General features: G+C 49.4%; 1 protein-coding gene across 3 annotated transcripts in view; it reads right to left on the minus strand.

Annotated features, from left to right (window-relative positions):
* The window catches only part of MEAK7 (MTOR associated protein, eak-7 homolog), a 63703-nt gene that overhangs the window by 7598 nt on the left and 31839 nt on the right, over positions 1-24266 (minus strand). Inside the window, exons 1-5 of one of the 3 annotated variants that reach the window (XM_019978928.2) lie at positions 15283-15424; positions 6910-7085; positions 5198-5428; positions 4701-4845; positions 726-1154 (exon numbers count right to left, since the gene is read on the minus strand). In XM_019978928.2, coding sequence (XP_019834487.2) covers positions 726-1154; positions 4701-4845; positions 5198-5428; positions 6910-7062 — 958 coding nt within the window. In that variant the 5' untranslated portion in view covers positions 7063-7085; positions 15283-15424. Of the gene's footprint in view, positions 1-725; positions 1155-4700; positions 4846-5197; positions 5429-6903; positions 7086-15282; positions 15425-24266 lie in introns of those variants that run through there. The other 2 variants (XM_019978927.2, XM_070770389.1) reach the window with 2 other exon arrangements.

Consider the following 24266-nt stretch of genomic DNA (forward strand, 5'->3'; position numbering starts at 1 on the left):
GGCATGGGTGGGTGTCGGCAGAGGGTGCTGATATGGCCGGCTCCCCAGTAAAAAAAAAAAAAAGGAAAACCCTAACACACCCCTGCTGGACAGCACTGCACCATTTAATGATGCTGAGCTGCTGTTTCCTCACCTGAAATCCAGGGGTGAGGACACCTGTCCGGCTTACCTGACCCAGCTGCTGCTGCTGGTGCTGCTAAGTCGCTTCAGTCAGTCGTGTCTGACTCTGTGCGACCCCATAGACGGTAGCCCACCAGGCTCCCCCGTCCCTGGGATTCTCCAGGCAAGAACACTGGAGTGGCGGGGATTCTCCAGGCAAGAACACTGGAGTGGGTTGCCATTTCCTTCTCCAATGCATGAAAGTGAGAAGTGAAAGTGAAGTCGCTCAGTCGTGTCCGACTCTAGCAACCCCATGGACTGCAGCCCACCAGGTTCCTCCTTCCATGGGATTTTCCAGGCAAGAGTACTGGAGTGGGGTGCCATTGCTTTCTCCGACCTGACACAGCAGCCAGAGTCTATATAGAAATCCGTTAAGTTAAACCTCCATAAACACCGTGCTTCCCCATCCTCCCAAACACGTCTAGAAAAAAACGCTTGGGAGAGGAGATGGAAGAAACAGCGCATGCGCTCTGGCGGGCTCAGAGGTCTCCACGTGGTGGCCGACGGACCAGAACTTGCCAGGAGCACTGCGCTACCAACGTGGGGCTCAGGCAGCCCAGTCTCACCTTGAAACTGAGGCTTGACTTCCCAGGAGCAGGAGGCGAAGCCTCCGAACACGTGGCCGTCGCTGTCCTCGAGCAGCACCAGGCAGGGCCCCCCGTGTGCGATGCGCCCGCAGAGCTGCGCAAAGCTGTTCCCGTGGAGCTCGGTCGCGAAGAGCAGGCGCCAGCTGAGCCGCCGCTCCTGGGGCAGGTGCGAGTTGACGTAGATGACGGACAGGACGTCCAGGACGCTGGCGAACTCCCGCTGCGGGTCCACCTGGCGCTCGGGGACCAGGGTGGCCAGCTTGAGGGACGAGCGCAGGAGGAGGAAGCCCTGGTGGATGACCAGGCTCAGAAACGTGGCCACGTGGTGAGCCCGGAACACCCAGTCCTCGAGCACGGCCTGGTCACAGTCGCGGTCCAACCACTGAGGCCCCAGAAGCTTCCCGCCACCTAGTGGAGGAGAAAACAGTGCTGGGGGGTGGGGGGGCCATGACATCGCCTCCCGTCTGCTTTCCTGAACCTGCTCTGTCCAACAGGGGAGCCACGCCTGCGGTTCGTGGGCATGGAGATGCGTGGTGAGTGTAAAATGCACGCCCGTTTCAAAGACTTGGTGTGAAACAAAAAAAAGTGTAAAATAACTCGTTGTTTGGTTTTTTTTTAACATTGCCAAGGTTAAGGTATATTTTGGAAATTTTCTTAAAATCAATCTCACTTGTTTCTTTTTGCTATTTTCACGTGGTTACTAGAATATTTAAAATTTCACATGTGGTTTGCTTTGCAGTTCACATCCTACCCCTGTTGGACGGTGCTCATCTAAACAACTCAACATCAATGCTCTTATCTTTTCTCTGCATTCCCAGCTGCATTTCAGAGGCCCAGAAGACAGTTACACCCTCCCCCTGGGGCCCTGAAACTCCCCACACCCGTCCCTGAGAGGGCTGGCTACACCAAAGCCACTAGTTTAACAAAGCCATTTGGGAAGGATTCAGACGTCCACTGTCCTCCAGCTATGTCAGGGTGGTGGTGGGGTAGTCGCTAAGCCATGCCTGACTCTTTGCGACCCCTTGGACTGTAGCCCACCAGGCTCCTCTGTCCATGGGATTTCCCAGGCAAGAATACTGGAGTGGGTTGCCATTCCCTTCTCCAGGGAATCTTCCTGACCCAGGAATCGGACCCTGGTCACCTTCATTGGCAGGCGGATTCTTTACTGACTGAGCCACCAGGGAAGCCTTACATCAGGGTAGTGGTTAGTAACTTCCTGGGCACCCCTCAATTTATCTGGGGAGAACGGGTTTCATTAACTACAAATTATGCTTCATTGTTCTAACCAACACCTATGCTTCTGATTTCCGTCTCTTACCTACTAAGAACAGAGGTGGCATGGCAGTGGCACCAGAAGACAAACTATTGGGAATTCATCCATATATGACGGCCTCATATATTCACAGTAGATTGTGTTATTATTCTTTCCAAGTTCCAAATATCTTGTTTAATTTTTCACACTGTGTTTAGAAATCCAGCTTTATAATAAATCAGTAACGCTTTTATAAAATAAGTCAACTTTGTTTTATACGTCAACAAAGCTACAAGATTCACCTCAAGATATTTTAAAATTCCAAGTAGATTGAAATATATACTGTTTCTCCGCCAACAATAGCAGAACACATTCTTCTCCAGCAGGTCTGGAATATTCTTCAGAACAGACCATATGTTAGGCCATAAAGCATGCCTTGATAAACTGAGAAGAACTGAAGTCATGTAATGTATGTTCTTCAATCACACATAATAAAATTACAACTCAGAAGGCAATTTGGGAAATTCACAAATATATAGAAATTAAAGAGTATACCTCTAAACAACCAATAGGCCAGAGAATAAATCATGAAGGAAGTCAGAAAACACTGAGCTGGATGAAAACAAGAACACAACATAGAAAACTGATGAGATTCAGCTAAAGCAGAGCTTAGAGGGAGACGCACGGCCATAAATGCCTATATGAAAAAGAAGAGAGACCTCAAACCAATAACCTAACCTCCTACCTTGAGAAACTGGACGAAGAAAACCAAACTAGACATCGGAATCAAGATGCCAGAGTAACAAGACATAGAACTCACCTCTTCCCACAAAGACATCAAGAACACACCTACAAGACTTCCCTGGTGGTCCAGTGGTTAGGAATCCGCCTGCCAAGGCAGTGGACATGGGTTTGATCCCTAGTCTGGGAAGATCCTACATGACCCAAAGCAACCAAGCCCATGTACCACAAGCACTGAGCCCATGTGCTCTAGGGCCCGCGTGACACGGCTACTGAGCTCACGTGCCACAACTACTGAAGTCCGTGTGCCTGGAGCCCACACTCTGCAACAAGAGACGCCGCACAATGAGAAGCCCACGCGCCACAACGAGAGAGCGGCCCCACTCAAAATCAGAGAAAGCCTGCACGCTGCAATGATACCCAGTGCAGCCAAATCAAGTAAGTGAGAAAAGAATACATCTACAGGCCGTCGTCCAAAAAATCTACAAAATATAAAAGCCTGCACGCTGCAATGAGACCCAGTGCAGCCAAATCAAGTAAGTGAGAAAAGAATACATCTACAGGCCGTTGTCCAAAAAATCTACAAAATATAAATGCTGGAGAGGGTGTGGAGAAAAGGGAACCCTCCTACTCTGTTGGTGAGAACGTAAACTGGTACAGCCACTGTAGAGAACAGTATGGAGGTTCCTCAGAAAACTAAAAACAGAGCTACCACATAATCCAGTAATCCCACGCCTGGGCACACACCCAGACAAAACTATAATTCAAAAAGATCCATGCACCCCAAGGCTCATAGCAGCACAACAGCCAAGACACGGAGACAACCTGAGTGCCCACTGGCAGAGGAGTGGATAAAGAAGATGTGGTGCATACATACGACAGAATATTGCTCAGCAATAAAAAAGAACAAAGTAAGGCCATTTGCAGTAACATGGATGGACCCAGAGATGATCATACTGAGTGAAGGAAGTCAGAAAGAGAAAGACAAAGAATGATATTACTTATAGGTGGAATCTGAAAAACGACACAGGCCAATACATCTGTGAAACAAAAACAGACGCACACACACAGCAAACAGATGTGTGGCTGCCGATGGGGAGGACGGAATGGGGGGTTGGGGCTGCGCGTGTATGCTGCATGCACGCTTGGTCATGTTCGACTCTTTGCAACCCCATGGACTATAGCCAACCAGGCTCCTCTGTCCATGGGATTTCCCAGGCAAGAGTACTGGAGCAGGTTGCCATTTCCAATTCCAGGGGATCTTCCTGACCCAGGGATCAAGCCGCGTCTCTTGTGTCTCCTGCATTGGCAGGTGGGCTCTTCATTACTGCGCCATCTGGGAAGCCCGAGGTCAGGATTAGCAGATGCAAACTATCATATACAGCACGGAATAAACAACAATGTCCCACTGTAGAGCGCAGGGAACTATATTCAATATCCTGTTACAAATTATAATGGAAAAGAATATATTTAATCTAAATGAGTCACTTTGCTGTACAGCAGAAATCAACACAACATAACACAATCCACGATACTTCAATTAAAAAAAAAAAGGAAAAACAAAACTAAATCTAAAGGAATCTAAAAGCAGCAGAAGAAAGGAAATAAAAGACTTGAAGATAAATGAAATAGAGGTTAGACAACAGAGAAAGTCCACAAAACCAAAAGCTGCCTCTTTGAACATAGCAAGAAGTGAACACACCTTTAGCTAGACTGACCCAGAAAAAAAAGAGAAGGCTCAGATGACTAACATCAGAAATGGAGGTGGAGACGTCACTACGGACCTGGCAGAAATTAGGATTATGAGGAAATACTATAAACAACTGTATGCCAAGGAAGAGAGAATCGCAACGGTCCTTCGAGTTTGGAAGACGCACACTTGCTGACTTTAAACTTGAATACAAGATGGCGTGGAACCACGCTCCGACGCCAAGGTCTAGGGACTAGGGCGGGGCACTTGCCTTGAAGCCTCATCTCGGAGCACAGCTGGGCAGCCAGCACCTGCACCCTGGATGGGGAGCCTGGGGGTGGCTTCTGACTCCAGCCTCGCAGCTGCCGTCTGTAGCTTAGCACGTGCACCACAGAGCCAACCAAGTCCTCTGTAAACTTGGAAGATGACAATTTCACCGTTAATCGCACCACCCTTGTACCTCGGACCTACATCAGATCAACACAGAGAAGGGCGTCTTGTCTCACTGAGGCCAACGTGGCGGACCCCAGGGTGGGAAGAACCACGTGACTTGGTAGTTATTCAGTTTTCCAATGATGCCCTCGGCTGGTCTAGTTGGCTGACGCCTCTTTGTCCGGGAGTTCTGACCTCAACCGGTTACGTGGTCCAGGGCCCCCCAGGGGGGACTTCTGCACAAGGCCTCCGCCAGCTGCTGCATCATCCTGAGCCCCCCACCAAAGGACCCCAGCACTGCCTGGGGCGGCTGCGAAGTGCCTGGTGGCCCCTCACCTTGTGGACATCTCTCGCTTTCACGGGACCTCCTGAGGCAGAAATCATGTTCAGGATCACGAGACTCTTCTCCTCGGCAGTTCCTTTCAACAGGTGGGACATGGATGCTGTGAACTGCTCCTGGGAGACGCGCTCGCTGGGCCCCTTCACCTTCCCGCTGCCATCCACCCTCCGCATGCCCTCGAACAGTCTGGTGACCATCTCTGGGGGAAGAGCGTCCCCCACATGGTCCTGTGGGGACAAGCGGGTGAAAAGCCCAGACAGAGTGCAAGTCAGACACAGTAGGATGACGGGAAAACAGCTAAGGGACCAAGACCGACTGCTGCCAACAGCAGAGAACCTTCCCAGACCCCTGGTGCACCATCTCTGCCCACTAAGGGTGTCCTACCACCCCAGGACCCACATACCTAACGTGTCCCGGCCCGTGGCTCATCTTGGCCATCTAACTCTTCTGTCATCTGTTCCCATCCTGCCCTCCAGACTTCCCAGTCTCCCCAGACTGGCCATGTCCTTCCTGCCTCCGGCCACTGGCTGCTTTTCACTCTGCTAACATCTTCTCCATTCTAGTTCCAGCAGCTGTCATTTGCATATCTGAATTTATTTCCACATGGAACATACGGCCTGTGTAGTGCTACATTGGTCTCCTCTAGATTAGGGACTTCCAGATATATTAACTATCTCTCCAAGTTCTTTGTGCTCAATATGCATTGGAAAGTGGGGGAGGGATAAACTGGGAGATTGGGACTGACATATAAACTCTACTATATATAAAATAGGGTTTCCCTGGTGGCTCAGACGGTAGAGAATCCACCTGCAATGCAGGAGACCTGTGTTCTATCCCTGGGTTGGGAAGATCCCCTGGAGAGGGGAAGGGCTACCCACTCCAGTATTCTTGCCTGGAGAATTCCATGGACAGAGGAGCCTGGTGGGCTACAGTCCATGGGGTCGCAATGAGTCAGACACGACTGAGCAACTAACACACACACACACATATATAAAATAGGTAACTAACAAGGAGCTGCTGTATAGCACAGGGAATTCTACCCAGTCCTCTGTAATGACTTATATGGGAAAAGAATCTAAAAGGGAGTGGGTGCACATATTTGTATAACTGACTCACTTTGTTGTTCACCTCAAACTCACACAAGATTGTAAAGTCACCAGATGGCCCAAAGATGTCTGTGATGTTGCCGCACCCTGAGCACCCGAACACATGCGGTTAAGAGCCCCATGGAGCGGAGCAAAAAGATGGGGAAGTGGGCAGTCACTCCTCGTCAGGTGCACCCTGACCCTGAAACTTCATTATTTTGTTGGGGAAACAACAAAATTCCTAGGACGTCAAACACTTAACAAATCCGGAAGGCCAAGGTGGACTTGAGACTTGGCAGTTATCAGACCCACAAATACAGCTTGGGCAGCCCCTCACCCACTGCAAGGAGAAATCAGGGGATGGTGGTGCAAGAGACGGGAAGCAGTCAGCAACCTCTGGTCAACCTCAAGTGGGAAAAGTCCCTGCACAGTGTGAGATGAAGGCAGAGTGGAGCAGCTGCCACACCGACCACGGAGCCCACAAGGCTGAAAGTAGGTCCGATCTGTTTCTTCTCGGAAAACACATCTCTCCGTGTTCCCACACCTGCCTTCAGGAGCTGAGGGTCAGCAGCAGCCTGACTCCTGCTCCAAATTAAACATGAACTCCCAGCTGTTACCCTTGCCTTCAGTGCCTGCAGAGAGAAGGATCTGGGCGAGGCACTGGAGCCAAGCTTCTCCGACGACAGAGCATCGAACAGCCTGTTGACCTCGGCCTGCTCCGCGGGGAGAAACCGTGAGGAGCACTCCTGTCCTGGGCAACTCTTGTTGTTCCCCATCTGTCCCTGCGGCCGGTGGGACTCTGCAGGAGAGAAGTTCACACCCGTTAGAGACAGAAATCAAATATGTATAGGTGGCTCAGTCGGTAAAGAATCCGCCTGCAGTGCAGGAGACCCAGGTTTGATCTCTGAGTCAGGAAGGTCCCCTGGAAAAGGAAATGGCAACCCACTCCAGTATCCTTGCCTGGCGAATCCTACGGACAGAAGGAGCCTGGTGGGCTACAGTCCATGGGGTCACAAGAGTCGGACACGACTTAGCGACTAAACCACATATATATTTTAACTATTTGCTGTTTTATCTTATTTTATTGCCGCATGCCATGTGGGATCTTAGTTCCCTCACAAGGGATTGAACCCCTGCCCCCTGCGTTGAAAGTGTGGCATCTTAACCACTGGACCACCAGGGAAGCCCCAAATATGTCCATCATAGAAAATAAATGTCAATAATTATATGGCAAAGTAAGCAACATTGATTTACTTGCAAAATGCAGCAAAAATGCAGACCTATGTAGCGTTTCAATGTGGTAAAAATTATTATTATTTTTTTAGTTGCTCAGTCATGTCCAACTCTTTGTGACCCCATGGACTGTAGCTCACCAGGCTCCTCTGTCCATGGGGATTCTTCAGGCAAGAATACCGGAGTGGGATGCCACTTCCTTCTCTAGGGGACAAATTAGTTGACACAAATAAAATGCGAAAACTCAATCAGATTCCTCTGCCTTCTCAAAGCCTGCTCATAACCTCCAACCATCTGGATTTCTTTGTTCCAAAACAGTTTCTAAGCTAATGTAACTAAAAGGTAGAAAAATCAGGATTTTATTCTAAATATTCATTTTTTTAAAAACCTGAGTTGAAAAAATAATCCATAAGGGTGGATGATTACACATATTTAAATAAAATCAACACCTTGCAAATATCACCTACAGAGCAGAAGTGCCGTGGGACACGTTCTTCCTTTGCGATCCTGGCTTCTCCTGGTGGCTGGGCAGCCTTAGGCAAGTGACCGAAACTCTCTGCGCCCCAGGTTCCTCGTTCGTAAAGTGGGAATAGTCACAGCCCAACCTCAGATAGATGGGATCATGGTGCACGCTGACCAAAGCTGTGAGAACCCAGCCCAGGCCTCATCTCTGGGAGGGATACTAAAAGAGGCTGGCAGCCAAAGGCAGGTGGCCCAGGGGCTGCATTTGGGTCCCAGACCTCATCACAGAAAGGGGTCCAGTGCAATCCGATGCGCGATTCAGACAGAAAAGCACAACCGAGATGAAACAACCACCTAGGAGGCAGAGGGCCACAACCTCCTAACTCCTGTCTTTAGACTTCATCTGGGACCCACCAGGTCAAACTGCTGGGGAGAGGGGCACCCCCACAAAGCAACAGCCCATAGGTTCCCCCCAGGTCACATGGAGGGGGCAGGCTGTCCACAATCCAGGTGGAGCGTGGATCACAGACCTCAAGAGGAAGTGGGGTGCATGTGGGGCCTTTCTTCTTACTGAAGTGAGATTCACATAACAACATAAAATGACCCATTTCAAAGTGAGTGACTCAGTGGCATTTGGTACATGCACAGTGTGGTGAGACCACCACCTCCCTCTAGACCCAGAACATTTCCATGACCCGAAAAGAAACTCCACAGCCATTAGGGGCCACACCCCATTCCAGGCTCCCCAGGCCCTAGCAACCACTAACACGCTGTCCCTGTGGAGCTGCCTGCTCTGGACACCTCGTGTGAATGAAATCATCCAACACGTGGTCTTTGGGGCTTGGCTTTCTTCACTCAGTATAACATTTTAAGGGTTCATCCATATTGTAGCATGAATAGGACTCATTCCTTCTGACGGGTGAGTAATATTCCAGTTATGAAGATACTGTGTTTGGCTTATCCGTCCAGCTGTTGATGGACATTTGAGCTATTTTCTATCTTGAGGGTGCTGTGAACATACGTGTACATGTACTTGTTTGAGTCCCTATTTTCAAACTGGAAGGGGGATGGATATACCTAGGAATGGAATTGTGGGGTCGTATAACCTAATGTTTATTTGTTGAAGAACTACCAAACTGTTTTCCGTTTTATATTCCCAGCAGCAAAGCGTGAGGGTTCCCATTTCTCCACATGCTCTCCAACATTCTTCCCTATTTTCAATCCCACCATTGTGGGGCAGGGGAGGGTATCTGCCCTTCAGAGGAGGTTTCCAGCACAGGGCTCCTAGGAGGGCTCCAACACACTTGGCTGCTGGAAACGGGGGCTTACACAATGCAGTTTGGGGCTGTCATTCACAGGCCATTTGATCTACATGCTTCCACTTCTCAGCTTTCTCAGCAGCTTAAGAGCTGAAAAGGAAAGCCTCCGGCCCCCGGCTCAGGTTCCAGTCTGCAAGAGGCTTCCTTATCTCTGAGATACAGGGGGCGGCGCCAGCTGGTGCCTGGTCTCCCTCGGGGGGCACAGCCCAAGCGGCCTTGCCAAGGCAGACCCGTCCTCTTTGTCAACTCTTCTAAGAGCCCAAGAAACCACCTGATCGCGTAGGACGTGCTGAGGAGATGAGCCATCTGCACTGTTCTGACCGGGAAGGGGGCTGTGGGTTATTTTGGGACCCAGCACAGTGACCTGATCTGCCTGTGGTTTTGCTTCTGTTTGTTGCCACCCCCGCTTTGCTTACATTACTGGTAAATCCACAACAGCTTTAGTCAAAAATATTTTCAGATTCATACCCTCCGCAAGCAGGGCAATTCAAGATTTCTCTCAAGATCTCTGTTAATTTATCACATCACCGAAAACTTATCCCTCAACCTTCCCTGCATCCCTATCTTGTTATCCTGCTGAAATCCTGAAAATGCAAGTGTATAAAAATACACTCTAAGAATTCCAGTTTGTTCTCAGGGTCTTCATACCAAAGGTCATCACACCTTTTTACTTCCTCTAGAAAACCTGAAGGTTTGTGACAAGAGAAGGCCCATGACTCACATGTTAGGACAGATGACTGCCTTCTGAACAGGTGTTTTTAAGATGTGAGCACAGCTCCACCTCAGAGCTGGACCCTCCAGGCTAGCTGACAGCTGTGCCCACCCCGGTGGGCTCCCAAGGCCGACCTGTCAGATGCCTGTGGTCCACTAGGAACATCAGATGCCAGTCCCCGTGAGCAGTTCCCTTGGGCCCCCCGTCTGGCTCGGAGGGCCCTCCTGTCCACCTCTGCACACCTCACCATCTACTCAGCCTCGGGCTCCAAGACTACCCAGTGTTCCTGACTTTCAGAGAACTGACTGCTGCCCTGAGGGACACAGACCCCTCCTTGCTCACTCTGTTTGGACCCCACCTCCACCTCCCACCCACCCCCAGGGTCATGCCTGACTCATCCACCCGTAGAATCTGAAAATCATAAAGGAGACTCTGCCCCAAGGCCACCTGGCGGCTGGCACCCGAGCCAGCCTGGCACATGTGGACACGCGGACACGCTGGTCCAAGGCCTGTCGTTCCTCGCCTGCCCCTCAGGTGGACAGCCCATTCCCCACCACCTCATGAGATCCTGGGTGCAAACTCCAGGAGGCTGGCCTGGCCCGGGTCCCCCACATTCGGCCCCCAGGAGACACACCCTGAGGCCCCAGGCACTCAGGGGCCCCTTAGATCAGTGCCCTCAGTTCACCACCGGTGACCGGCCCCTCCCCACCTCTGCACCCCACAGCCCATGGCGCCTGGGTCCCCAGGGAGAGCTGACGGGACGGGGGATCCAGCTGACACCACCTCCAGCCCTTTCAACGATGATGCCTCTAAATGCCGCACCTCAGATTCCCCACATCCTGGGAGAGCGGCCTCCTGTCTCTGGACCAAGGAATCGCTCTCTCGGGGGCTACCAGCCTCTTTAAGGGGGATGGCTGGGGCTGAAAGCCCACTGCCCCGTAAACGCCTCTCCTCGGACGTCCCCAGGTATTCCACGGCTGAGGACCCAGTGCAGCCGGGGGCTGTCCCCCCAGGTCACGGGGCCCGCTGCCTCCAGGACGCTGGCTTTCCTTACACCGGCACGGCATCTAAGTCCTTCCACAGATGACAGTGTCGCCTGGGCTAGGCCCCATCAGAGGGCAAGCAGACAGAAGCCTCAGACAGGGCCTGCAGGAGTGTCCCGTGGAGCAAACGCTGTGGAGATCAGTGGGGAGGGGGTGAGCAGAACACAGCGGGGCGGCGAGGACGTGTCCTGAAGGACACATTCCGGCTGGGTTTCCAGCACCCGGAGGGGCTCACCCAGGAAGCAGACCCAGTGCACAAAGGCGCAGGGCAAACCCAGGGTTGTCCAGGCGAGGTCTGGTGTGGGGAGGGCACCTGAGGCAGCTGCAGAGCAAGGCAGGCGCTCCTCTGCCTCTACCCAGCCCCCTCCTCTGATCCACCAGAAACAGGCTCATCCGCTGCTGTCTGGAGACAGAAGCCTGGCCTCCAGGGGGTCTGAACACCCGTGGGAAAGGACGGAGGCTGGGCGAGGCGCCTGCAGGGAGGACCGGGGCGGGGGGTGGGGGGGGAGGCGGGGAACGCAAGGAGACGTGCAGCCCATGGCATAGGAGCTCAGGGCCGCGCCTGGAGGACATGCCAGGAAAGGCCCAGAAGCGGGGCAGCCGGCAACACTGGATTTCCTTCCAGGAGGAGGGAGAATGGGGTGTGGCAGCCTGCAGCCAGAGCCACAGGTCTGGCTGGAGCCACAGGCCTGGAGTCAAGAAGAGCTGGGACAAGAGCAGCCTCTCGGGCCACGCTCCCTCAGCCCACCAGTCTGGGTGTCCACAGGGCACCGGTGAGAGGACACATCTCAAGACAGTTCTAGGAGGCTTCCCTGGTGGCTCGGTGGTGAGGAATCTGCCTGCCAATGCAGGAGACACGAGTTTGATCCCTGATCTGGGAAGACCCCATGTGCCGCGGAGCAACTAAGCCTGTGCACCTCAACTACTGAGCCCAAGCTCTAGAGCCAGGGAGCTGCAACTGCTGAAGCCGGCGTGCTCTAGAGCCCATGCTCCACAACGAAAGAAGCCACTGATATGAGAAACCCGAGCACCAGAACTAGAGAATAGCTCCCGCTCGCCACAACTAGAGAAAAACCCACCCAGCAACTAAGACCCAGCACAGCTAAAAATAAATAAATAAAAGTAATAATAATAATAAAAACCGGCTGAATGGTTGAATAAGTGAATGCAATTTAAAAAGAAAAGACAGCTCTAAGGAGGCCCCGCCTCCTGCTAAAAAGGCCCCCGAAAGGCAGGATGAAGTAACGGCAGTGGTACAGCGTTCCCAAGTTCATCCTGCCTGGACGCCATCACCTGAATCAGGCCTGAAGCCTCTTCAATTAACTTTGGGAAGGAACTGAAACCTTCGATGTGTCCTTACTTCTCCCCAAATGCACATTTCTGAACTTTCAGTCCCTGAAATGGTTTTCTCACAGGACAGTCCTGGGTGAACCTTGATCCGTGCAACAGACTTTTTTTTCCTGGCAGTCAGTCAGTTCAGTCGCTCAGTCGTGTCCGCCTCTTTGCGACCCCATGAATCGCAGCACACCAGGCCTCCCCATCCATCACCAACTCCCGGAGTTCACTCAGACTCACGTCCATCGAGTCAGTGATGCCATTCAGCCATCTCATCCTCTGTCGTCCCCTTCTCCTGCCCCCAATCCTTCCCAGCATCAGGGTCTTTTCCAATGAGTTAACTCTTTGCATGAGGTGGCCAAAGTACTGGAGTTTCAGCTTCAGCATCATTCCTTCCAAAGAAATCCCAGGGCTGATCTCCTTCAGAATGGACTGGTTGGATCTCCTTGCAGTCCAAGACACTCTCAAGAGTCTTCTCCAACACCACAGTTCAAAAGCACCAATTCTTCGGCGCTCAGCTTTCTTCACAGTTCAACTCTCACATCCGTACATGACCACAGGAAAAACCATAGCCATGACTAGACGGACCTTTGTTGGCAAAGTAATGTCTCTGCTTTTGAATATGCTATATAGGTTGGTCATAACTTTCCTTCCAAGGAGTAAGCGTCTTTTAATTTCATGGCTGCAGTCACCGTCTGCAGTGATTTTGGAGCCCAGAAAAATAAAGTCTGACACTGTTTCCACTGTTTCCCCATCTATTTCCCATGAAGTGATGGGACTGGATGCCATGATCTTTGTTTTCTGAATGTTGAGCTTTAAGCCAACTTTTTCCCTCTCCACTTTCACTTTCATCAAGAGGCTTTTTAGTTCCTCTTCACTTTCTGTCATAAGCATGGTGTCATCTGCATATCTGAGGTTATTGATATTTCTCCTGGCAATCTTGATGCCAGCTTGTGTTTCTTCCAGTCCAGCGTTTTTCATGATGTACTCTGCATATAAGTTAAATAAGCGGGGTGACAATATACAGCCTTGACGTACTCCTTTTTCTATTTGGAACCAGTCTGTTGTTCCATGTCCAGTTCTAACTGTTGCTTCTTGACCTGCATACAGATTTCTCAAGAGGCAGGTAGGTGGTCTGGTATTCCCATCTCTTTCAGAATTTTCCACAGTTTATTGTGATCCACACAGTCAAAGGCTTTGGCATAGTCAATAAAGCAGAAATAGATGTTTTTCTGGAACTCTCTTGCTTTTTCTATGATCCAGCGGATATTGGCAATTTGATCACTAGCTGTCCATAAAACCACCCAGCGCTGGCTTGAGTCTCCTGCAGGTTTACATATATCATGTTCTCTGTCAAGGGGACACACCCAGATGTTCCTTGAAGGTTGCTAACCCCAGTGGTTCTCAACTGGGGGGTGGTTTGCCAGGGGACAGCTGGCAATGATGTCTGCTTGTCAAGGCCAGGGAGGTTGTGGTTCTAGCCACTGCTGCCACCTAGTGGTTAGAAACCAGCGGTCCTACTAAATACCCTACAATGCACAGGACAGTCCCCACAACAAAGAGTACCCCGCCCCCAATGTCAGGAGGGCTGGGGACGAGAAACTGGTGGAGCTGAGGGGCAGAGCAGGTCGGCACTGGAGTGCACTGACCTCCACAGCGCTTGCCTCTCTGGACAGGGGATGCAAAGATTTATAGATCTGAGTTCAAGTTCTGACATTGGTTGGTGTGACTGTGGGCAAGTTACTAAGCCATTTCCAGCCCTCATAAAACAGGGAAAGTGCCTCCAGTCCTGTAATGAGGGGAAGGGGAGAAGATTAAATGAGGTAACATAGGGCATTTAACTCAGCGTTCTGGAGGCCAGAGGAGACACATGAGCTCAAAGCAACAAGATCTGAGACCTTGAACTCAGATCTATGCATCTGCCTTGCAACAAGAGGAACGGCCCAGCTTGGAAGAAACAAACCCCTCAGTGCTGGGGAGGGAGCCAGGAGCTGTTTTTCCTGCAGAATGGACCATAGTAAACTGGCTGGCATCCAAGGATGGCTCAGACTCTTTTCAGGGCCTTTCCGAAGGTTCCCGTCCTCAGAAGACACCCTGGACTCCCCACCTCCTCCAAGGGAGCATGGTCCTGGAAGCAGTCACCTGGCCCTCAGTATGCCTTTTCTGGGAAGACTCCAACCACCTCATCTGCATCAAGCTTTGTTTACATCCCAGAACCAGCAGCCCTTCTGGGAGGGGTCAGCTTGAGCCTGGGCCAGCTGCCCGCTGCGCAGAGTCCCTGCTGGCTAGAAGGTGACCTGTCCCGCTCCTGAGCCATGCTAGCCTCCCTCCCTCCAGGGAGCCCCGGTGACTGATCTGCAGGGGGGCACTTTCTCCTCCTCTCCTCTCTGCCCTGAATTTAGCCATCAGCTCCACTCTCCTGGGACAAAGCGAGTAGGTTGTGTCCAACCCAGCATACACTCCAGCACACAACCCCCCTGCCTCGCCTCTTCCCGAAGATGCTCCACAGTTCTTCCCGAGTCTACACAGCTTTCTCGCTCTCCCTGGCCTCCAGCTGACAGCTGGCCTCCATCCTAGGGACCTTCCGGCAAGTATCGGCCTGGAACCCTCTGACCTCAACGACGTGAAAAGTAGGAGAGGAGTAATTCTGTGCTCCAACTGACCTAGCGGGGAGATCCTCCCTCGCAGCTGTCCCCCTATCACTCCCCACTCCACCCCAAGGCAGAAGCACCGGCTGCCAGGAAGGGTCAGGGCCCAGGTCCCCCCCGGCACTAACTGCTCCCGGGACGAAGGTCATCATCCCCATCACTTCGCTGGTCAGGCTGCTCCCTCTGGGCCCCCAGGCCGGTGACCTTCCCCTACCCCCAGCCTCAAGTCCACCGCTCCGCTCACCGAGGTCCTGGCCCTCCTCCTCAGAGTCCACCGAATCTGCCTTTCCGGTTGCAGTCCAGATTTTCCTCTGGAGCGGCCCAACCCCGTTGCCAGGCGACGGCGCTGACAGACAGCTCTCTGTCCCAGTCGCAGGAGTGAAAGTCTAGGGGGCGGAGCGTAATAAAAATCCAGCCAATGGATATGCACAGGAGTGGTGAGGGCGGGGCCATAGGCGGGGCCAGATGCAGGAAGAAAGGAGGTGGGACTCCCAAGGTGCCGCGCCGGGACAGGAGCTGGGAAGCGAGCTGGAAGCGGACTCGGGAAGAGAGTGGCTGAGGGCTGAGGGGAGGAGCCAGGAGGGAGCACGTGGGGATGGCGGGGTTTTCTGGGTTGAAGCGAAGAAACCCGCGGCTGTGGGAGCAGCGGGGGTGTGGCTGGGATGAGGGCAGAGCTGGGAGAGACGAGAGCGGGCCCCAGGGAGACCCAACGAGAGGCAGGTCACCCAGCAATGGGACCCTCCACCCACTCTGGCACCCCTCCGCTCCCCTCAACTAACCTGGGCACAGCCTCCCATCCCTGAGCCTGGGCTCCCGCTTCTCCGTCCCCTCCACTTCTGCTCCCCCACAGCCCGGACCCTACCCCTTCCTGGGAACCCTCACTTCGGCCTGCGTTCTCTACCAGTCCTTTCCAGGAGCATTTTCATGTGCTTCAGTTCAGTTCAGTCGCTCAGTCGTGTCCGCCTCTTTGCAACCCCATGAATCGCAGCACGCCAGGCCTCCTCGTCCATCACCAACTCCCGGGGTTCACTCAGACTCACGTCCATCGAGTCAGTGATGTCATCCAGCCATCCCATCCTCTGTCGTCCCCTTCTCCTCCTGCCCCCAATCCTTCCCAGCATCAGAGTCTTTTCCAATGAGTTAACTCTTCACATGAGGTGGCCAAAGTACTGGAGTTTCAGCTTTAGCATCATTCCTTCCAAAGAAATCCCAGGGCTGATCTCCTTCAGAATGGACTGGTTGGATCTCCTTGCAGTCCAAGGGATTCTCAAGAGTCTTCTCCAACACCACAGTTCAAAAGCATCAATTCTTCGGTGACCAGCTTTCTTCACAGTTCAACTCTCACATCCATACATGACCACTGGAAAAACCATAGCCTTGACTAGACGGACCTTTGTTGGCAAAGTAATGTCTCTGCTTTTCAATATACTATCTAGGTTGGTCATAACTTTCCTTCCAAGGAGTAAGTGTCTCTTAATTTCATGGCTGCAATCACCATCTGCAGTGATTTTGGAGCCCAAAAAAATAAAGTCTGACACTGTTTCCACTGTCTCCCCATGTATTTCCCATGAAGTGATGGGACCAGATGCAATGATCTTAGTTTTCTGAATGTTGAGCTTTTGGCCAACTTTTTCACTCTCCTCTTTCACTTTCATCAGGAGGCCTTTTAGTTCCTCTTCATTTTCTGCCATAAGAGTGGTGTCATCTGCATATCTGTGGTTATTCATATTTCTCCCAGCAAGCTTGATTCCAGCTTGTGCTTCTTCCAGCCCAGCGTTTCTCATGATGTACTCTGCATAGAAGTTAAATAAGCGGGGTGACAATATACAGCCTTGACGTACTCCTTTTCCTATTTGGAACCAGTCTGTTGTTGCATGTCCAGTTCTAACTGTTACTTCCTGACCTGCATATAGGTTTCTTAAGAGGCAGGTCAGGTGGTCTGGTATTCCCATCTCTTGAAGAATTTTCCACAGTTTATTGTGATCCACATAGTCAAAGGCTTTGGCGTAGTCAATAAAGCAGAAATAGATGTTTTTCTGGAACTCTCTTGCTTTTTCGATGATCCAGAGGATGTTGGCAATTTGATCTCTGGTTCCTCTGTGCTTAAGTCTGTCCAGTCCTGATAAATTAACTCTCCTTGACCCTCAGGCCTTGTCTAGCTTCTCCCACCGTAGCCCACCCCCATGCCCTCCACCCCAGCTTCACTCCATAATGTCTAAGGACTGCTGTCCAGATTTATTAACCTTCCATTCATTCCCCAAACCACTGAAACCCGGCCGCAGGGGCCCTTTCACTAAATCTACAGGGCACTGCAAATGGTGACTGCAGCCACGAAATTAAAAGACGCTTACCTGATAGTAAAGCATCTGCCTGCAATGTGGGAGACCCGGGTTCGATTCCTGGATCGGGAAGATCCCCTGGAGAAGGAAATGGCAATCCACTCCAGCACTCTTGCCTGGAAAATCCCATGGACGGAGGAGCCTGATAGACTACAGTCCATGGGGTGGCAAAGAGTCAGACACGACTGAGCGACTTCATTTTCACTTTCTCTCCTTGGAAGGAAAGCTATGACCAACCTAGAATTGAAAACCTGATGACTTCACAAAAGTTAACAGAAGGACTGAATGAACCACCGAATATGCTTATAACTTTTATGGTTTCTATCTGAAAAATTATGGGTTTGAATCTTATGTTTTCAGGGAGTAGGGAAAACCTTCCTCTCAAACTAATTATGACAATACTTTGGTAAAATTAAACGTTATAAACAAAACAATTATATTTTCTCTCTATCTGACTCCTCCAAAAGTTGGAAATTCTTAGGTTTCCAGTAAGTTTATCAAATGAGTTAGGAAGGTTATCTCATGGGTTCAAAAATCTCAAGAAATTTTTGAAACCTTAAAAATGGAAGAATTCACCTAGATTTATTAGGCAAAATCTGTGATAAGCCTTTGGTGTGTTTCCCAGCCCTGTTTTTTTTTAAAAGTTCAGTCTGAGACTCTATAAATGTTTCAGCAAAATAAAAAGTCTATAATCAATCATGGTTATATAAATCATCAGACCAAAGTTAGTGAGAACAGACCTATTTTGCAAACAAACCAGCTTTAATTTGATTATATGATAAAAATGAGGGTAACTTCAGGGAGAAAAAGATATTTCAAAAAATGTTAAATTCCAGTTTGTTAATGGAGGTCTGCATCTAGTAAGACTCATCTCTTAGATAGGTCTTTGGCTGTTATGTGATATTAATGTAAAATTTAATTGAATTCTTAAAGAACACCCTAAGTTTGTTTCTGAAGCTCATCTCAGAAAAAAATAAATAAATAAATAAAAAGCAGAGACATTACTTTGTCAGCAAAGGTCTGTCTAGTCAAGGCTATGGTTTTTCCAGTAGTCATGTATGGATGTGAGAGTTGGACTATAAAGAAAGCTGAGCGCGGAAGAATTGATGCTTTTGAAGTTTGGTGTTGGAGAAGACTCTTCAGAGTCCTGTGGACTGCAAGGAGATCCAACCAGTCCATCCTAAAGGAAATCAGTCCTGGGTGTTCATTGGAAGGACTGATGTTGAAGCTGAAGCTCCAATATTTTGGCCACCTGATGTGAAGAGCTGACTCACTGGAAAAGACCATGATGTTGGGAAAGATTGAAGGCAAGAGGAGAAGGGGACAACAGAGGATGAGATGGTTGGATGGCATCACCAACTCAATGGACATGAGTTTGGGTGAGCTCTGGGAGTTGGTGATGGACAGGGAGGCCTGGCATGCTGCGGTTCATGGGGTTGCAAAGAGTCAGACATGACTGAGCAACTGAACTGAACAGGGCACTTCCAGTCCTTACATGCAGGAGTTTACAGTCAGCATTCCTGCCTTATAAAAACTCTCCTTCCTGGGGATCTAGGTCATCAGCCCTGGCTTTTCTCCTCCCCCACCCCTACCCGATAATTTATACTCCACACATCCTCCGTGAGGTCACTTCCTTCCACTGACTGCCTTCCTGGTGACTTCACTTCCCACCTGTCTGTGCTGCAGACCCCTCAGCCTTCACGTCCAACTGATAGTCTAGCCTGCACCCTGACCCCATACATCCACAAGGCTGCACCTCAAACTCAGCCCAGCCAAACCCAAACTCCTCCCTCCTAAGGGCTGGCCACCACCTTCCAGGCCTGAGTCAGAGACCTGAAACCACCCCAGGCCCCTCCTGCTGCTTCTCTCCCCATGTTCCATTACTTCCTGATCTGTTTTACCTCCAAGATTTGGCCTGCATCCACCCACTTCCCTCTGCGTCCCCAGAGCCCCCTGATCTGGGCCAGACCCCAATAACAGGATCCTTCCCTCCTCCACCCAGAGCCAATAGAACAATCAGCACAGAAGTCCTTATCCTGCCCCCAAGACAGAGATGGCATCACAGGATCAGGCAGGGTAACAGACACAGATAAAACCAACTGCTAGGTTTCGCTGTCCTCAAGTTTACAAGGAACCGCACTTCTCCAGGAAACGCAGCTGCCACTGTAAAGCGTCATAACAACCCCCTTTCTTGTGTCATGACTGTTTTACTCAAAAAGAAACTTTGAACTCTAAAATTACAGATGAGCAGAAACTTTGCTGTTTGCAATTCTACCATTCAGAATAAAACCATTCAGAATGAAACTTTCTGCCATGGGAGAATTTTAACTTTGACACAGGAGCAGCCTGGATTTCCAACCGAAGCACAGATCCAGATAAGTGCTTTCTGACCATGATGGTCCATAGCCCTCCTAACTCCGTGGTTCCCATGGGAACAGGAGCCGGGTCCACACTGCAGCCCAGACCGGATGCTGGCCCCTTCCCACCTGGCTCTGTTTGGCCCTAAGCCTGTTGAAACACTGCTTTTTTAAAGTTTCATCCAAACTCCACCGTTCTACAATATCGTATGAAAACTCTCTTTGCCTTTGTCAGTTTCAGCTGTCCAGGATTCCCGATGCACTGTGAACAGGCCTGACCTGTCAGGCTGCAGGGCTGACCTTGGTGCTCATGGAGCTGTGGGGCTGAGCCCTGCTGGTCAAAAGTGCCCAGACAGTACTGACCACCTACTGCAGGCCAGGCGTGGTGACACGACAGTGAGCATCACAGTCCACGCCCTCAGCTGCTGGTCCGTTATCACTCAGTTCCACCCGCTGAATGAGTGGGGAGGAGGAGGAGGATTAAATTGAGGGGAGGGGACAGTCGTGAGGGGGGAGTGTGGTCGTGGAGGAGAGGCTTGGGAAGATAAGGGGGAGAAAGACCAGGACAATGAGAGGCTATGGTGGGAAAACAGATGGGCTATTAAAAGATACACAGAGACTTTCAGGCTTACAAAGGGCGCAGAGCTAGAGAACAGTGTAGAGGCTCCTTAAAAAACTACAGAGTTGCCATACAATCCAGCAATGCCACTCCTGGGCATATATCTGGAGAAAAATATCATTTGAAAAAACACATGCATCCCTATGTTCACAGCAGCACTGTTTAGAATAGCCAAGACAGAGAAAACAGGTCTTCCCTGTAGCTCAAATGGTAAAGAGTTCTCCTGCAATGCAGGAGACCAGGGTTCAATCCCTGGGTTGGGAAGATCCTCTGGAGAAGGGAATGGCAACCCACTCCAGTATTCTTGCCTGGAAAATCCCATGGACAGAGGAGACTGGCAGGCTACAGTCCATGGGGTCGCAAAGAGTCAGACACGACTGAGCAACTAACACCTACCACTAAGACATAGAAACACAACCTAAGTGTCCATCGACAGGAGTGGATAAAGAAGACGCAGCACATGTACACAAATGGGATATTACTCAGCCATAAAAAAGAATGAAATAATGCCATCTGTAGCACAAGAACAGACCTAGAGATCATCAGACTAAGTAAGTCAAAGACAAATATGGTATTACTTATATGTGGGATCTAAAAAAACTGATACAAATGAACTTATTTATAAAACATAAATAGACCCACAGACATACAAAATAAATGAACAGTTATCAAAGGGGAAAGGGGGAAGGGATAAATTAGGAGTTTGGGATGAACAGATACATACTACTATATATAAAATAGATAGCCAACAAGAACCTCCTGTATATCACAAGGAACTATACTCAATATGTTGTAATAACCTATAAGGGAAAAGAATCTGAAAAACAATATATATATATATATACACACACACATATATATAATATATATATATAATATGAATCACTTTGCTCTATGCCTGAAACTAACACATTGCATATAAATCAACTGTACTTCAATTAAAAAAAAAAAACTCAAGGCCATCTGGACATTTTCCTCTTCTGCATCAAGGGTCTACTGTCTTCCAAGCTCTTTCTGTCCATCCTCATCCCCAACTTCCTACCCATCAGATGCTTCCTGGCCAGAGCCCCTTCCTGCCTGCTGTCTGGGGGCTGCCTGGGTGCTGCCAGCCAGCGATGCCTGGTCCCTCATGGAGAGATGAGTCTGAGCACGGAGGCTGTCCCATAAGAGCAAAGTGTCCCAAAGCCCAGCAGCCCCCAGCCTCCTGAAGATGGGGACAAGAGGCAGTAACCCCAGCGCTCCATCTCTGCTCACTCAGGTTTCTGCCACCTGCAGCCAGTGGAGTGGGAGGATTAGATCTGCCAAATTTATGAGCACAAAACTCATGACTGTAGTTTCAGGAATATCCAGGGTGGCTGCATTCTAGGCCAAAAGGTAATTTCCTGTAGCCCACTGTGTGCAGGGGGCCATGGTGGTCCCAGGGACAGGCATTGGGGGTGGGGGGCATTGGGGGCACCCCAGTTGTAGAGATCACAACAGTAAAACCAACTAAAATTCAGTCTGATTTTCATCACCAAGCGCCAGCAATTCTAAGCATCATCAAGTGATATCATTTGCTTCCCTGAAAAAGCCTTTTATACGGCTATGCACTAAACCAGAGGTTGGCAGACTTTTTCCATAAAGGGCCAGATAGTAAATATTGTTGATTTTTCAAACCATACCATCTCTGTCACAGCTACTCAAAGCTGCTGTCGACACCAAAATAGCCACAGGCAATAGAAAAACAGTTGGACGTAGCTGTGCTCCTCTCTGACTTTTTTAAGGACACTGAAATGTGAATTTCACATAATTTTCACACATCAGAAAACATTATTCTTCTGATTTTGTGTCCAACTGTTTAAAGTAAGAAAATCATTCTTAGCTCACTGGCTATATAATAGCAGACGGTGGCCAGACTGCAGTTACTGTCATGTTTTAATATTTTTTAATCTATGTATTTTTAATTGACATTTATATAAGTTTCGAATTGTACGTTTTATTTTTTGGCCATAACATGGAGCATGTGGGATCTTAGTTCAACAACCAAGGATTAAACTTCTGCCCCCTCTATTGGGAGTACAAAGTCTTAACTACAGTACCACCAGGGAAGTCCTCAAATGGTGCATTTTTGTTACATTCCTTTAAAACCTGGGTTTGTTACATCTCCTTTTAAAAACTGGTGGCTCAATGGTAAAGAATCTGCCTGCCAATGCAGGAGACACGGGTTCAATCTTTGGTCTGGGAAGATCCCACACGCGGCAGAGCAACTAAGCCCCTGTGTCAGAACTACTGAACCTGTGCTCTAGAGCCAGGGGCTGCCACTACCGAGCCCACGTGCCCTAGAGCCCCTGCTCCACAAGAGAAGCCACCACAATGAGAAGCCCACGCGCCGCAGCGAGAGGAGCTCCCGCTCACAGGGCAGCTAGAGTAAAGCCCACACAGCAACACAGGCCCAGCACCAGCACAGCCAAAAGTTAATAAATACGAGGAAAAACTGGGTTTACCAATCCTGTTTAAAATTACACCAAAAAATAAATACCTAGGAAAAAATCTAACCAGTGAGTTGAGAGACCTATATGCTGAGAAGTGTAAAGCCTTGATAAAGGAAGTTGAAGATGATTCAAAGAAATGGAAAGATATGCCATGTTCTTGGACTGAAAGAATTAGTATTGTTAAAATGGCATACTACCCAAAGTAGTCTACAGATTTAATAATAATTAATATTATTAATTTAAATATTAATAATTTAATCTCCATCAAGTTACCCATGACATTTTTTCACAGAATTAGAATAATCCTAAAATTGACATGGAACCACAAAAGAACCAGAAATGCCAAAGCAATCCTGAGGAGAAAGAACCCAGTAGGAGGTATAACCCTCCTGGACTGCAGACAACACTACAAAGCTACAGGAATCAAAACAGCACGGCACCAGCACTGCCCTGGTGGCCCAGGACATCCACCTTGCAAAGCGGGGAGCACAGGTTCAATCCCTGGTCAGGGGCATAAGATCCCACATGCTGCAGAGCAACTAAACCCACACACCGCAATTACAGAGCCCACACATTCCACAACAAGAGAAAGCCCACATGCTGCAATGAAGTGCCCACACAGCACAATGAAGACCCAGAGCAGCCTAAATAAATAAATAATACAACGTGATATTGGCACACAAACAGGCACTTGGATCAACGAACAGAATAAAGAGCCCAGAAATAAACCTACACACTACGGTCAATTCATCTTTGACAAAAGAAGCAAGAGTATACAGTGGGAAAGACAGTCTCTTCAGCAAGCAGTGCTGGGAAAGCTAGACAGATGCATGGACATCAGTATGGTTAGCACACTCCTTCACAACATACACAAAAATAAGTTCAACATGGCTTAAAGACTGAAATATAAAACATGACACCCTGAAACCCCTAGAAGAGAGCACAGGCAAAACATTCTCTGATGTAAATCGTACCGATATTTTCTCAGTCCTAAAGCGAAAAAATAAAAGCAAAGATAACAAATGGGACCTAATAAAACGCATAAGCTTTTGCACAACAGTGGAAACCATAGACAGAATGAAAAGACAACCTACAGACTGGGAGAAAAGATTTCCAAATGATGCCACTGACAAGGTTTAATTTCCAAAATATACATACAGTTCATACAACTCAATAAAAAACAAAACAAAACAGAATTTGAAAAAGAATAGATACATGTATATATAAAGCTGAATCACCTTGCTGTACACTTGAAACTAACACAACATTGTTAATCAACTATAATCCAATGCAAAATAAAAATTAAAAAAAGAAAAAAGAAAAACCCAATCGAAAACTGGGCAGAAGATCTACATAGACACTTCTCCAAAGACAGACAGAAGGCACTTGATACTCAACATGGCTAATTACTAGAGAAATGCATTGACACAAGCTACCACTTC

Source organism: Bos indicus, chromosome 18, assembly GCF_029378745.1.
Source record: "Bos indicus isolate NIAB-ARS_2022 breed Sahiwal x Tharparkar chromosome 18, NIAB-ARS_B.indTharparkar_mat_pri_1.0, whole genome shotgun sequence".
Lineage (NCBI taxonomy): Eukaryota > Metazoa > Chordata > Mammalia > Artiodactyla > Bovidae > Bos > Bos indicus.